Genomic DNA, 16,226 nt, shown 5'->3' on the forward strand with positions numbered 1-16,226 from the left:
ATTTGTTCTATTTTCAAAGAAATGATCTTACTTGAGAGTGAAATGACAAATCAGTGAAATTATTGGGAATAGCTTCCTAGAAATGAAGTTCAAAGAGCATTTATTTTAAAAATCATTTCTGCAAATACCTCCTATGTGAAAGGCACTGTAGAAAAAAGAAAATTGGATGAAATTCAGCTATTGCCATTGAGCTGCTTACACACGTGTGAGGTATACACTTAATGGCTATATGAGGGAGTTTTAGGTGTCTTGAATAAGATAAGTATCATGGGAACTCAAAAGAGGGAAAAGTTTTTCTTCCAGTGAGAGCATCATGGAGAACATCACATCTGAGCTGTGCCTCAAGGGAAGTTATAAATAGAAAATACTAGAACATGGTAAAGGTAGGACTCTAAGGAAGGCATAGAATGTAAATACCAGGCAGAAGAAATGATTTGAGTAAGAAACGTAAGTAAAGAAGATGCATTCTGGGTGGAGGAACAAAAAAACCTTTTTTTTTAGTTTGAATGGATTATGGCCCTTTCAAGAAGTAGTGGTAATGTTAAATGTTGGACAGGTAGGTTATGGTCAGATCATGAAGATCTTGAATTATCAAGCTAAGGAATTTGGACTTCATTCTATAAATCAGTCCAGCAGCAGAGTGCAGAATGGGCTGGAGAGGAAGAGTAGGGTAGATTGATTAAATGGTCCTCTCTCTGTAACAGCTTAAATAAAGGTGACAGTGAAGATGGGTAGAGGTTGGGTATAGGAAATGTAAAGGTAGGATCAGTCAGACTTGGCAACTGAATGAATGTGAGGGGTAAAACAGGAGGGAAAATAAAAGATGACTTGAGTTTTTAAAACCTTGGAGTTGATTGGTTAAATATCATAAAAAGAAAAACTCCATTATTTTGAAAGAACCCAAAAACTTCAAAGGAATACTAGCACCTTGGCGAATTGTATTTTCAACATACATAAATATATATAAAACTAAGTATTAAAGCTGAAAGTTCTTGGAAAACTATTAGGAAAATGTAAATAATAGAAATGTGTTACTTCATATGATGTTTTCACAGTTAATCAGGGAATGAAGTAAATGAAATGTTTGCATTGACTGCATTCGTAAGAGTTACACAAGACGTTTTAAAACTTTATTTCTTCTTATCTTTACTCCGTGAAATGTATATAGGTGTGTATGCTTGGATTGGCATTAATTTTGTCCTTGGACGATTTGAGCATATTGAAGATGGTAAGTATCATGTTTCCAAGTAATGAATGTAACTGAAAATTATAGTTTTTCTGTTTAATTCAAAGAATAAAAAAGGAGTTAAATTTTGTGGCACAGCAAAGCATGTAGGAGTAATCAGAGAAGCTGCTGTTTAACACAATTATACTGCATTTTAGTTGAGAAGAGTAGGCTGGGTTTGCCTAAATATGCTTGAAATTTACCACGAAAACAAGATGACTAGCTTGAAAAGACAAAGTTCTCTGGATTTGTTCTGTTTCGATGAATGTTTTTTGTTCTTTCCAGATGATGAGGCAGTTGTGGAAGTTAACGTTCCTGGTAGTGAAAGCAGCGAAGCCATTACCCGTAAAAGAACAGCGGGTATTCTCGACATGGGAGGCGTGTCAACTCAGATAGCATATGAAGTCCCCAAAACTGTAAGCTTTGCCTCCTCACAGCAGGTTATTATCTGTACAAATTTCCTTCTGTTTGCTTTGGTTTTCATTTAACATGTCTCCATCCATTTTTGTTTTGTTTTCTGAGTCTGAAAACATCTTTAGTGTGTTTGCTGAGGCACCACCTTCTCAACCCAGGAGAAAGGAGACAGGAGGAAAACAAGGCAAACTCTGCTAAGACGAGTGTATTTGTTCATTGAAATCACCTGGTTTGTTTTCTGAACTTCCTTAAGAGTTCTTTTTGGTATATATGTCAGTTATACACTTGAGTTTTTGTTTTTCTTTTATTTTCACTCAATGGCTTTCTTTCTCACAGGATTTGTTTAAATACTAGCATCAGATTTCTTAGGTTGTAATTGGGGGAAAAAGCTTTTTTTTTTCTTCATGGCTCAGACAGCTTTTGAACTTTTCAGGAAAGGCTGCAGGTTTGTGTCCAGTATGTCCATATTTCTGAACTTACGGTTTACTCTATCTTTTCTCCATTACCCTTTAGTGCTGTCTGTCAGTCACTGCCTATAAATTTCTCAGTAGGCTAGATGGCCTTGTATAGGGAACACCAGAATGAAGCCAGCCTTTGGGTTTCCAGTTGTGTTGCTGAATTTTTACATGTCTTTATTATTCTGTTTCTACATAACTGTAAATTAATACCAAAGCCTGGTTTCCTACATTTTCCACCAGAAGGGAGGGATGCAGCATAGTGTGTGGTTAAAAGTGAAGGCTGTAGACGTGGACATGCCTAGGTTTCATCAACAGCCTGTTCCTTACTAGTTATGTGACCTTATGGAGTGCCTTAACTTCTCTGAACTGGTTTCTTTATCTGTAAAAGCACCAACAGCATATTTAAGGATTAAATGGCATAATGCACCTATTATAGGCACCTAGTATGTCTCAGTAAATGTCAGCTAATATATTTTTTTAATGTGGTCTATAAATGTTTGAGCTTCTTGGAAAAATGCTTTGTGAATATTCAATTATTACAATTTGTCTTTTCTACTTTGTATTCCAGACATGCCCCTAGAAGCAGTCATAGTATTTTTTTAAAAACCATGTTTTTATTTTTTTTCCCTCAATGTAAAATAAAATGTGTATAAAGAAAGCTTGGAAAATATTGAAAAATCAAGATTAAAAATTTTCCATGGACTCATCATTCAGGAAAAAAGCAAAAAAAAAAAATCATTATTAGCATTTTGGTATTTTCTGTTCACTTTTTCTTTTTAGATTTATAGTTTTTTTAAAATGCCATTGTTATAGTCATACTGTTTATAGTTTCATGTCCTTTATTTAAAATTACATATTTTCTTTTATTATATAGTTTTTGTAATACTCTTTAAGTACCATAAACTACTGATATGCCATAATTACTAAACCCTTCCTTGATGTTATATATCTGAATGGTACCCAGCTTGTTCTATCATAGAACTGTAGTGGGTACCTTTGTGTATAGAAACTTTCCTATGTTTAGGATTATTTCCAAAGAATAGAGTTCCATAAACAGATTTACTAGGTATGAGGGTATGAACTATATTGCTAAGCTTTCTTTTATAAAGAATCCTAATAATATCACAAATGTGCGAAGCATCTGAAATTTCTTGAGACAGAATTGTCGAATTGTGAAGGATGCTTAGAAGGAATTTGGGGAAAGCAAAAGCAGATTTTTTGCCTCTCTCAGATGAGAATATTTTTAGATCCTTTTTAAAGGATTGCATTTTTTAGGAGGTAGTTGTTTTTTATTACTTAAATATTAAAAATTTGTCATCTCTATGTCTGCAGGAGGAAGTAGCTAAAAATTTGTTAGCCGAATTTAACTTGGGATGTGATGTTCACCAAACTGAGCATGTATACAGAGTCTATGTGGCCACATTTCTTGGGTTTGGTGGCAATGCTGCTCGACAGAGATATGAAGACAGAATATTTGCCAGCACAGTTCAAAAGAACAGGTAAAGCTCTTTCCACTACTCAGCAGTCATTTTCAAACCTAGACCACTCATAAAACATAATACAAGCAAATATGGAGAACTCAAATTGACAAAAGTATATTAGCACTGTTAGCTTTTTTTTTTTTAAGATTTATTTAATTTATTTATTTCTCCCCACCCCCTCATTGTTTCCACTTGCTCTGTTGGGTGCTGGTTTTCTTTTTAGGAGGCACAGGTAACCAAACCCAGGACCTCCAACTGGGAGGGAGGCACCTAATCGCTTGCACCACCTCCACTCCCTGCTTTGTTGTGTTTTTCATTATGTTTTCCTTGTGTCTCTTGTTGTGTCATGTTTTTGCATCAGCTTGCCATGCCTGCCCATTGTGTTAGCTCACTGTCGTGCTCGTCTTCTTTAGGAGGCACTGGGAACAGAACGTGGGATCTCCCCTGTGGTAGTGGGGAGCTGAATTGCTTGAGCCACATACACTTCCTATCATTGCTTTTTTTTTTTTTTAACATTTATTTATTTATCCCCCCTTGCTGCTTACTCCCTGTCTGCTCTCTGTATCCATTCACTGCACATTCTTCTGTGTCTGCTTGTCTCCCTTTGTTGCATAATCTTGCTGCACCAGCTCTCCACAGGTGCGAGCTGTCAGCTCTCCCCAGGCATGGGCCATCCACTTTCAGCAGATGCAGGCCAGCTAACCTTCACAAGGAGGCCCTGGAAAGTGAACCCAGGTCCTCCCATATGGTAGATGGGAGCCCAGTCAGGCTTAAATTTATTTTGTGAGTTTAAGAATATGGCAATTATTTATTTTAAATTAGTTCATAGGAATAGAAAGGCTATTTAGGTAAATAGAAAAATCTGATATCTGGAGTAAAATATTGTATTAATTTCTGTGTTTTGTTGGTTTTTTGTTTTAGATTTTAAAAATTAGACCATTAAAAATAATTTATTGCTGAGAAATGGGAGAGAAGGGCGAAAATACACACCAAGATTTGGTGTGGGCTCCTCTAGGCGGAAAGAGCCTGTTTTAGATTTTTATTGTAATGCGTACAACATAAAATTAATCATTTTAATGAGTAAGTATCCAATTCAGTAGTAGTAATTATATTCACAAAGTTGTGCTATTATCACCATCCATTACCAAAATTTTTGTGTTAACCCAAACAGGAATTGTACCCATTAAACATTACACCCCCCCATTCATTCCTGCACCTGCTACTGCTGCTGGTAACCTGTAATCTGCTTTCTGTCTCTATATATTTGCATATTTTCTGCATTTCTTATAAGTGAAATCAAACAGTATTTGTCCTTTTATGTCTGTTGTGTCTGGTTTATTTCACTTAAAATGATGTCTTCAAGGTTCATCCATATTGGGATGTATCAGAATTTCATTCCTTTTTATGGCTGAATAGTGTCCCATTGTATGTATATACCACATTATTTTGATGGACATTCTATTTTTTGGCTGTGCAAATAAGGCTACTATGAAATTGGTGCACAAATAACTGTTTAAGTCCCTGCTTTCACTTCTTTGGGGTATATACTGAGAAGTGGAATTGCCGAATCATATGGTAATTCTTTAACTTTTTGAGGAGCCACCAAACTGTTTTACACAGTGACTGCACTACTATACATTTCTACCAACGTGGTAGAGGGCTACTATTTTCCATATCCTTGTCAACACATGGTACTTTCTGTTTTTTAAATAATAGCCATTCTACTGGGTGTAAGGTGGTATCTCATTGTGGTTTTGACTTGCATTTCCCTAATGTCTAATGATATAGAACATCTTTTCATGTGCTTCTTGGCCATTTGTGAAACTTCTTAGGCAATATGCCTATTTCAAGTCCTCTGTCCATTTTTATTCATTTGTAGGAATTCTTCATATATTTTGGACATTAAACTCTTATTGGATGTATGGCTTCCAAATATTTTCTTCTGTTCTGTGGGTTGTCTTTCCACTTTCTTGATAATGCCCTTCGATGCACAAAAGCGTTTAATTTTCATAAAGTACAACTTACCTATTTTTTCTTTTGTTGCTTTTGCTTTTTGTATAAAGTCTAAAAATCCATTGCCTAATACAAAATCGTGAAGGTTTTCCCCAGTGATTTCTTCTAAGAGTGTTACAGTTTTAGTTCTTACATTTAGGTCTTTGGTACATTTTGAGTTAATTTTTGTATATGATGTGAGGTAGGGGTTCAGCTTCATTATCTTGCATGTGTATATCCAGTTTTCCCAGCATCATTTGTTTAAGATACTTTTCTTTCCCCATTTAAGTGGACTTTGCACCCATGTCAACAATCAGTTGGCCAATACATATGAAGGTTTATTTCTGAACTCTCAGTTTGATTCCTTTAGTCTATATATCTGTCCTCGTTCCAGTATCACTCTGTTTGGATTACTGTAGCTTTGTAATAAGTTTTGAAACCAGGAAGTATGAGTCCTCCATCATTCTTCTTTTCCAAGATGGTTTGGCTAGTCAGGGCCCTTTGCCCCTCCATATGAATTTTTTTATTTTTTATTTTTTTTAGGTACCAGGGGCCAGGGAATGAACCCAGGACCTCACAGGTTCTCAATGGGTTGAGCCACATCTGTTCTCCTCCATATGAATTTGATGATTGGCTTTTCCATTTCTACAATAAGGCTGTTGGAATTTTAATTGGGATTGTGCTGAATCTGTAAATTGCTTTGGATAGTATTGATATCTTAACATTGTTAAGTCTCCCAATCCATGAACATGGGATCTCGTCCTATTTATTTAGGCCTTCTTTAATTTCTTTCAGCATTTTTTGTAGTTTTCTGTATACGAATCCTTTATATCCTTGGTTATATATATTCCTAAGTATACAGTAAGAATTGTAAATGGAATTATTTTTGGGGTTTTCTTTTTGCATGGTTCATTACTGGCATATAGAAACACCACTGATTTTGTGTGTTGCTCTTGTACCTGCCACTTTGCTGAATTCATTTACTAACTTTAGTGGCTTTCTTGGAGATTCTTCAGGATTTTCTATATGTAGGATCATGTCATCTGTAAATAAGGATAGTTTTACTTCCCCCTATCTAATTTGGATGTCTTTCTTTTTCTTGTCTAATTACTTGGACTAGAACTGCTAGTACATTGTTGAATAGCAGTAGTAAGAGCTGGCATCCTTGTCTTGTTCCTGATCTTAGGGGGAAAGCTTTCATTCACTGAGTATGTTATCTTTGGGTTTTTCATACATGCTTTTCATCAGATTGAGGAAGTTCCTGTCTATTCCTAGTTTTCTGAGTGTTTTTAGCAAGGAGCGGTACATGTTTCCCAGTGCTTTTTTCAGCATCAATTAAGATGATCATGTGACTTTTTTTACTTCATTCTACTACTGTATTATATTACATTACCTGATTTTTCTTATGTTGAACTACCACTGCATTTCTGATTTGAATCCCATTTGATTATGATGTATGATCCTCTTAATACACTGTTGGATTTGGTTTACTAATATTTTGTTGAGGATTTTTGCAGTTATATTCATAAAGGCTATTGGTATGTAATTTTTTCTTCTTATGGTGTCTTTCTGGCTTTTTTTTAGGGTAATGCTGGCCTCATAGAATGAGGAAGTATTCTCTTCTCTTCAGTTTTTTTGGAGTGGGAAGGATTAGTGTTAATTCTTCTTGAATATTTGGTAAAACTCACCAGTGAAGTCATCTGGTCCTGGGCTTTTCTTTTTTGGGAGGTTTTTAATTACTGATTCAGTCTCTTGTTATTAGTTTATTGAGATCTTCTATTTCTTCTTTACTCTGTTTAAGTCATTTGTGTGTTTCTTAGAATTTGTCCCTTTCATCTAGGTTATCTAATTTGTTGGTGTACAGTTGTTCATAGTATCCTCTTTACTCGTTTTTGTTTCTGTAAGGTATGTAGTAATGTCCTCCCTTTCATTTCTGATTTTTGTTATTTGAGTTCTCTGTCTTTTTTCTTTGTCAGTCTAGCTAAAAGATGGTCAATTTTATTGAAATTTTCAAAGAAACAGTTTTTGGTTCCTTTGATTCTCTCGTTTTTCTCTTCTTTATTTCATTTGTCTCCACTCTAATCCTTATTATTTCCTTCATTCTACTCACATTGGGTTTAGTTTGCTCTTCTTTTTCTGTTTCTTCCAGAGATAAGGTTAGGTTACTGATTTGAGATCTTTTCTTCTTTTTTAATGTAAGTATTTACAGCTTGTTTGTTTTGATAGAATAATTTTGAGAGGAAAAAAATAATTTATAGAGATGAATAGTAGCATGCCTTTTGATCAATCATAACAAATGTATGAAGCCCTAAATTTTAAAAAGGTCAAGTAAGAACTAGTCACTACCACATTTACCAGAAATTCTTATATCTACGTAGGATTACTTTTCCTGTATCTACTTCAGAAGTTAATTGGATAGTGTTAAGAGATTGGTCGTCCCATCATTTTGTAAAAAGATTGTTACATAGCATGCTCATTGTGGTATATATGTATTTATAATAGTCTTAAGATAGAAATATTTTATAAATGACATCTGAACCACGTTTTTTGCAGAATCACTGAATACTTTCTTCTGGAACCCTAATTTTTAGTAAAATTGGTTTTAATTTCAAGAACTTTGATATAATAAACAATTTTAATGGTACTTCTTAATTTAGATGTAAGTGTCTAAAGATAGTTGTATGAGGTATACATTTGACTTGACTTGGACTTTTATATGAATTGTGAATGTTACTTATAATTTTTCTTATATGTCTTGAGCCTTGAAATGGATGTAGTGGCAGTTGATATTTTGAGAAATTAATTTAATATTTTTAATGGCAGAGACTTTAATTTATTACATTTAAGTGCTTTTCAGTTGCCTGATGTTAGGAATACCCAACTTTTCAACTGAATGGAAAGTAAAACCTGCATTACTGTCTATGACTGAAAGTTGAACTCAGGTACTCATCTAATAGTTAAACACCTTTTTGGTCCATGTGATTTTATGGTATCAAACACCAACATAATTTTAGTTTCCATAAGCTCTTCTCTGTTTCTCATTTGCTTATTTGTGAATTCATATAATGGCAACAGATCTTAACACCCAGAAATTTAGTTGGGAAGTAGTAAGCCCAGTGCATTTCACTTGTGAAACACATATTAAATGAAGTTAAGATTTCTTTTTATAGTACTCCTCAGAGCCTGTAGTACAATAGAAACTCTGTTTTCTGCTGCAGTTGGGACCAATATTTGATTAATTTACCAAAATACAACTGAAGAACTAAAACAGAATCATACAAATAGACTCAATCTTAAACATTTTTATTCTGACCTATAGTTATACACAAATTTGCCTATGTTTTGCTCCAAACTAAAGTCTCTTCTTAGGATACTTTCACTGATTGGAGTTTTCCATTATTTCTCCTACATGCATTGTATGCACTTCTCTCAATGTCTGCTTGTTTAAAGAATACTAAAGTTTCTTTAAAATACTTTAAGGTTTCTTTAAAGAATACTAGAAACTTAAAAACATTTGTAAAGCAATCTAATATCAAATCCTTCTAATTTTTACCAGTTTTGCTTTTTTAAAAAAATCTTGCCCATGTCTAATTTTTTTTCAAAGTGTGCAATCAGTGGTATTATGTATAGTCACATAGTGGTACATTCATCACTTTAGTCATTATTAGAGCATTTTCATTAATTCAATAAGAATAATAAAAGAAATTATTTCAACAAGAAAATTCCTCACCTCACGATCTCTGTATGCTCCCCAGTGCACATAGTTGGTGTTTCTGGCTATTCCATCCAAAGTGTGTAATCTACCACCTCTAATTTGACAACTGTTTTCTGGTAACTTTCCTTTATCATATTTTTCTAAAGCACCCAACCTAGTTTTCACAGAACCAATTACCTTCTTTTCACAATCACAATTCATCTGTTTATACATAATTAAAATAAGCACAGTGACAAAATGAGTTTACAAACAACACATTTGGTATGCATTCAGCTATAGTGAATGGCCTAGAGAGGAGCTGACTGTGAGCATTCATGCTGTGAGCGTCAGTGTGTGTTACAAAGGAATGGGAAGCATTTGGTAAGCTGATGAGTTGTTTTAACTGGACTCTGTTAAAGAGTATGCTGTGTATTGATGGGTATCATGAATCTCCAAGAGGGAATCAAGTATGAATTTCCTAACTTCCAGACTCATGTTACACAGAGCATATTTTGAGAAACATTGACCTATGGCTTCTTCTCTAAAATACAAATTTCTCTAGGTTCTATTATAAAGTTTCTTTTTGTCCCGTAGACTCCTGGATAAACAGACTGGTTTGACTCCTGATACTCCATACCTGGACCCCTGCTTACCCCTAGACATTAAAGATGAAATCCAACAAAATGGACAGACCATGTACCTGCGGGGAACAGGAGACTTTGACCTGTGTCGAGAGACTATCCAACCTTTCATGAATAGAACAAATGAGACACAGACTTCCCTAAATGGTGTCTACCAGCCCCCAATTCACTTCCAGAACAGTGAATTCTATGGCTTTTCTGAATTCTACTATTGCACTGAGGATGTATTACGAATGGGGGGAGACTACAATGCTGCTAAATTTACTAAAGCTGCAAAGGTAACCTTCGAAAAACCATCACTTCCTGCATGCTTTTGAGAGACTGCTGTGAACAATGACAGTTTATGTCCTCTCTTCACATTTGGAGGCCTGTGTCAAGAGAAGAGAAAGATGGAGTATGGAAGGTTTAAGTGCAGTGTGTTGGAAATCCTGTTCCTTTTGGTTGTGATAGGGAAATAGTCATAGCAGAAGGCAGAAGGGCACTGTAAGCCGACTTCCGCCCGCTACACTGTTACCTACTCTGGTCATCATTGACCTCCAAATTATAATCTTTTCTCTTGTCTCTTTTCTGCTACATCTGACAATACTCCTTCCAGGCTTCCTATTCCCTTAGCAGCCAGAAGACGCCTAGTCCTTGGTTCTCCCCTGCCTTTCTTAAATTCTCTTCTCAGTTTCTTTCCGGGGTTTCCCCTCTTCAGATCCTTTGACCCAGAGTTCCACCCTTGGCTCTCTGACCTTCAGGTTCTTGGATGGTTTCCTTCATGCTCCTTGTTTCCTGCTGCCTCTCACAAAGAGGCTCCAATCCTCATCTCTGTCCAGGTGCTTGTTAGATTTCACAACTCAAATAAAATCTACCATTTCCTCCCCATTCTGTTTCCTTTCCTGCTGACCTATCTTGATTAATGGCATCACCAACTTGCCTCCTCCCTGAATCCCAGAAGTTAGATTTCTTCATATCACTCAGTCCTCCCTCCCTGTATACCCTCATATAATCATTCATTAAGCATCATATTTTATTCCATAAATACTTCTCAAACCCATTCCTACTTTCTTTCCACTGTCATTTTCCTGGTCCAGGCCTTTTGTCTGCCACCTGTAGTCTTGCAGGAGCCTCCTGATGGATCTCCCCTATCTGGAATAAATTTCAAATGCCTTAGCATGTCATACCCACCTCTGTAGCCTCTTCTGCCCCCTAACACTTATACTTCAATCACATCAAACAACTGCTACCTTCCATGCTCCAGGCTATTCTCATTTGGTCCTTGTCATGATGGTTCTTCTGCCTGAAGTGCCTCTGTCCTCTCCCTCTCACCCCAGGCCCCGGGCTTTTCCCTTGTGCTCCCTACTGCATACTCCAGGCAAATTTCATCACCTCTCTGGGCCTCAAGGTCTTCATCCTTTAAGTAGGGGTTTTAATTGTACTATATCGAGAAATTGTTTTAAGTACTGAGTTCAGAAAAAGCATTTAACACGGGTTCTGGCACAGGCTTAAGAAATGTTAGCTATTAATATTACAGATAAGTAACTTCAATAAAAGGTGGTACCTCTTTCATGTCTCTTACGGACAAAGCCTTTTGTGATCATCTTTGTATTCCCAGTACCTTGTGTTGTGTCTGGCACAGGCTGAAATTCTCAATTTGAACTAACTAAAACATTTGCTTCACTTTCCCAAAATTTTGTGCCTGTAACATGTAATCACAGAGAGGTTGGTTGTGGGCAGTGAAGTTCTTTTTAACAATAGATGTGGCATAATTTTAAGACAGAGAACAACTATTGTATTTGTTCATCAGTAAGTATTTACTGAGTGTTTGTGTATCTTGCATTCATTGCACACACATATACTTTAAGCTTGTGTTTCCTAATTGGAAGGATATGCTTGTCATGAATATGAATTTGGTAAAAGATTTTAAAAACTAAAACTAGTTTGAATAAACCTTTACTCATGTTTTATTTTGGGTAAAATTTTTTTCAGGATTATTGTGGAACAAAGTGGTCGATCTTACAAGAACGCTTTGACCGACGACTCTATGCCTCTCACGCTGACCTCCATCGGCTAAAGTAAGTAGTGGGTGATTGGTCAAGCCAGGGTGTTTTTAAAGCATTGGTTCAGTATTGGACTTGTTGACTTGCCTCACCCAGACCCTAATCTGCCTTTTTATCCTTGTTAATCTCTACTCCTTTTCATATACCCTGGGGATCCTTTCAAACTGGACAAATACTTGTTTGCAAACAGATGCTATCTTGCCTTACTCAGTTTTGTTCTTCCTTCTACCTGAAATTCCCCTGTTCATACCTTTGCTTGTTAAAGTTGTCCCCAGACTTCAAAGTCAGGTCAGGTGCTGACACTTCAAGTCTTCTGTGTCTACTCAACCAGCCATCCTCTCTCTTTGAATTTCTCTAGCACAAATTATGCCACTCTAATGGCATTTCTCATATGCTGTTTAAGCCTCTAATAAATATATAGTCTTAGAATACTAGAGTGGAAAATGACCTTATAAATCATTTTATAAATCAAGAAACTCAGGTCACAGAGGTTGGAACTTGCTCAGTATTTATTCAGTAAGTAAATGAAGAAATGCATAATAAGGAGAAACTTGTTGTGGAGTGTATTAAATTATACAGAGACTGAGTTTCATGAGCTAATTGATTTTGACAGTTGAACTGTTTCATGGTATAGGGCAAGTGGCATAAGCTCAGTAAATCAACTTGAAATACATAAAATTGGCTTGGCTGATGAGAGAGCTGGCCCGATGAAGCTTTTGCTTCAATGATGGTTAGAGCGTGAAAGACCATCTCTTTACAGCAAGGGAATCATTCTGATTTATGCTTGTGCCTTGTATTTGTAGGTATCAGTGCTTCAAATCTGCCTGGATGTTTGAGGTGTTTCATAGGGGCTTTTCATTTCCTGTCAATTATAAAAATTTAAAGACTGCCTTGCAAGTTTATGACAAGGAAGTTCAGTGGACCCTAGGAGCAATCCTGTACAGGACCCGCTTTTTACCCTTAAGGTATGACTGTGAACTTGGTAACAAGAATCCAGAAGAGGCTCTTCTGTGGCTATCATGTGTCATGGAGACAGTATTCCACATAGGTCAGCCTCCTGTGGCCTGGAGATCCCATAATACACAGCACTTTCATGTCGCTGTGCTGTTTTATTATTAACCCCTTGCAAAGGGGTTGTTGTGGGTTTTTTTAAACCTTTATGGCCTTGGACCTCTCCTCAGAATACTCTTTTTAAATGCATAATCTAGCTGCATAGGATTATAGGAGAAACCATTATATTGAAATGCATTTATTTAAAATATTACAGGAAATATATTTGTAATGTAGTAATATATGTGCTTCTTTGTTAACACATTAACAGTGTCTGACAGCAAAGCTAGTAATTTCTATAATTTCAATGTAGTGATGAGTGCCAATGATATTTTGAGACCTCTGCAACACTGAAGTGACATCAGATACCTGTGATTCACTAGAACAAAGCCACAGGTCCTGCTAATAATACCACGGTGGTTTGTTGCCTACCTCCATGGTTGAAGGAAATACTAAATTTCAGTCAGATTGGTGAAAATAAAGATGTAAATTTTTCCTCGTTTACATTCACAGACCCAGCTTAACATCTCTTGACCCTATGTTAAGAGCCCTAGTTAACTGGCAAATGAGATACTCACTTTCATTTTCCCCCCATTTAATTGGACATCTCCCAGCAATACTTTAAGCTTGGTTAGTTGCAAAGATTGTGAGCAGTGGATATTACTGATCACAAATATGTGGTTTGATTTCACACTAGCTTCAGTGCATTGGTGAAAACCTTACTCACAGTTCTAAAATTTCTCTGGTTTTGTTACCCAAATGAAAATGATGCTAACAGCTACAGACTCTTGGGTACACTTTCACGTTGTCTCGTGTAATACTTAAAACTACCCTACATTTAGAAGCCATGTTATCCTACATTTTCAAGGTTAGGGAAAGGAAACTGAGACACAGAAACTAAAGTTACAGCCTTGTCTGCAGAGTGGAGTCCTAAACCAGGTCCTCTAATCTGGGTCCTGTGCACTGTTCTAACAGCACACTCCTTGTCTGATTTGTTCTCCGATCTGTTTTCTTGTATCTCTTTTGTTTGTTTTTTGTTTCTATGTGGACAGAGATATCCAGCAGGAGATTTTCCGGGCCAGCCACACTCACTGGCGGGGCTTTTCCTTTGTCTACAATCACTACCTGTTCTCTGGCTGCTTCCTGGTGGTCCTGCTGTCCATCCTTCTCTACCTGCTGCGGCTCCGGCACATTCATCAACGAACACTCCGGCCAGGCCTGGCCGCCACACTCTGGATGGAGGAAGGGCTTCCAGCCCAGAAGATTGCTGGCACCTTATGAACCCAGGGGCTGGAGAGCTCCAGGAAGACTTTCTAAAGGAAAAGCCATTTTTGCCTCAGGGTTCCTCCTCTTTATTATCATATATTTTTCCTTTCCCTTTTGGTTCCTTAAAACAAAACCAAAATCCATTGGTTTTAAGCCCTGCTGTCCTAAAATTATTGCATTTAGCCATTTTGGATACAGCTTTAAATTGAAGAGTAGAGAAAAGGGAAATTCACTTCATTTTTGCTGCATAGGCTGTCTGCCCCAAATTCTCAGGTTTTGTTTTTTTCTTTAAGGTCTGTTAGCTTTTAATCAAATGCACTTTGATATTGGAGGAAAATGGAAAAGACACTTTCTACCAGTAGAGATAGGATGTAGGAGTGATACTTTAATGGAACCAAAAAAACCATATTGACTGTAATTATAATCTTCTTTTTCTTCATTTTGAAAATTCTATCCTAAAAGAGGGTAATGTTTAAAAAAGAATTTATTTATTGTTCAAGTCTGCCTCTGTATGTGTTTTCATGGGAGATTTAAAACTTCAAAACCATTTATATCCAAAATAGATAGCCGTAAGTCCCAGGAGGTAACCATTTTTAAAACTGATCATAAAGAGACCTGTAAAAGAAGTGAAATATTGACTAGAGCTTTGTGTATGTGCATGTGAAAAAATGCTAACGAAACAGGAGGAGGGAATGCAGTGCTCTTTTAAAAACATACTCTTTAGACCTTACTGTCTCATTGCATTTTATTTAAAATAATCCCCAATTACATTATCTTCTTGTGACTACAGATTTCCTTTCTTTATTCCACATTTCATCAGCTTTAGAACCTTTTATTTTTTAATGAATTAGAAAATTCATAAATGTTCAGTGTTAATAAAACTAGATCTGGGACCCATTTACAGGCACTTCAGTAATTCTTGAGAGTATGTTTTTGCTTGTTTGTGCGCCAGTTTCATCCAATTTCAAGTTGGTATTTCCCCCCTTAATTAAAAGTAGTCTCAGCATTTTTATTCTGTAAACCCACACATAGCTTGAAAAATGGTATTACTGCTGTAGTTGAGGCTGTGTTGATAATGCCACTGTTAAATCCAGACTAAGGGATCTGAATTGAATATAAGAAATAAACTCACAATTTGAAGAAAACAAATTTGACGTTTTAATCAAAAACCTAAAGACAACTGGATTGACATGTGATGATGGTTGTTTTTCACATATTATTTTAGTTTAGAGGCTTTAGGAATTCTCATTTAGTTTTAAGGTGAAGTTCTTTTTGTTCGTGTGTGTGTGTGTTACTTTTTAAATTCCAGAATAAATTCATGTCAGTGGTAACAAATGTGTATTCTGAAACCCATCAGCAGCTTTTTAAAAAAAATCATTAACTAGAGAAAGAATTCAGTCCAAAACCCTTAACTCAGGGGAAAAAAAATGTTGGGATTTATCTTATTTGCTTAATAACATGACATAATATATACTATTGACGTAAATGTTGCAAACTTATGAAACATGCAAATTATGTTATTCTCTTCAAAATGAATATTTTAGCAATGAAAAAATATTGGCAGAATGATTGCATCTCAGACATCGTGAAGGTTGGAGGAACTGAATGGTGTTACAACATTTAATGTATAGAGTCTTGTTCCAGAAAGCATGGAAATATATGTCCTCTTGGGCTTAGAAACCATCTTCTGATTTACTGGTCTCCAGCTATTTAAAGATTATTTTTATTTAATTTTTTTCAGTTTTTTTATTTATTTCTCTCCCCTTCCCCCCAGTTGTCTGCTCTCTGTGTCCAGCTGTTTAAATCCTTGGTCCCTTGCAAACACTCCTCCTTATCAAGATCCAGCCATATACGAGCTGGGTCATAGATAACTCCAGAAATGGAGTGAGCTGGCATGCTTCTCCTTGAATTCTTAGTAGGGTTTGCCCCTGTAGGTTGTGGGTAGTATTATTGGTTAACACTT

The 16,226-nt window shown here is 36.1% G+C and overlaps 1 protein-coding gene across 8 annotated transcripts in view; it reads left to right on the plus strand.

Annotated features, from left to right (window-relative positions):
- Positions 1 to 15,412, plus strand: part of ENTPD4 (ectonucleoside triphosphate diphosphohydrolase 4) — a 30,199-nt gene extending 14,787 nt beyond the window's left edge. For 5 of the 8 annotated variants that reach the window (XM_058287854.1, XM_058287856.1, XM_058287858.2 and 2 more), the window contains 7 exons: positions 1,169 to 1,228; positions 1,511 to 1,665; positions 3,430 to 3,596; positions 9,859 to 10,183; positions 11,877 to 11,962; positions 12,751 to 12,912; positions 14,050 to 15,412. In XM_058287854.1, the coding sequence (XP_058143837.1) occupies positions 1,169 to 1,228; positions 1,511 to 1,665; positions 3,430 to 3,596; positions 9,859 to 10,183; positions 11,877 to 11,962; positions 12,751 to 12,912; positions 14,050 to 14,278 (1,184 nt within the window). In that variant the 3' untranslated portion in view covers positions 14,279 to 15,412. The remainder of the gene's footprint in view (positions 1 to 1,168; positions 1,229 to 1,510; positions 1,666 to 3,429; positions 3,597 to 9,858; positions 10,184 to 11,876; positions 11,963 to 12,750; positions 12,913 to 14,049) is intronic. The other 3 variants (XM_058287855.2, XM_058287859.1, XM_058287857.2) reach the window with 1 other exon arrangement.
- The last annotated feature ends 814 nt before the right edge of the window (positions 15,413 to 16,226 follow it).

Source organism: Dasypus novemcinctus, chromosome 25 (assembly GCF_030445035.2).
Source record: "Dasypus novemcinctus isolate mDasNov1 chromosome 25, mDasNov1.1.hap2, whole genome shotgun sequence".
Lineage (NCBI taxonomy): Eukaryota > Metazoa > Chordata > Mammalia > Cingulata > Dasypodidae > Dasypus > Dasypus novemcinctus.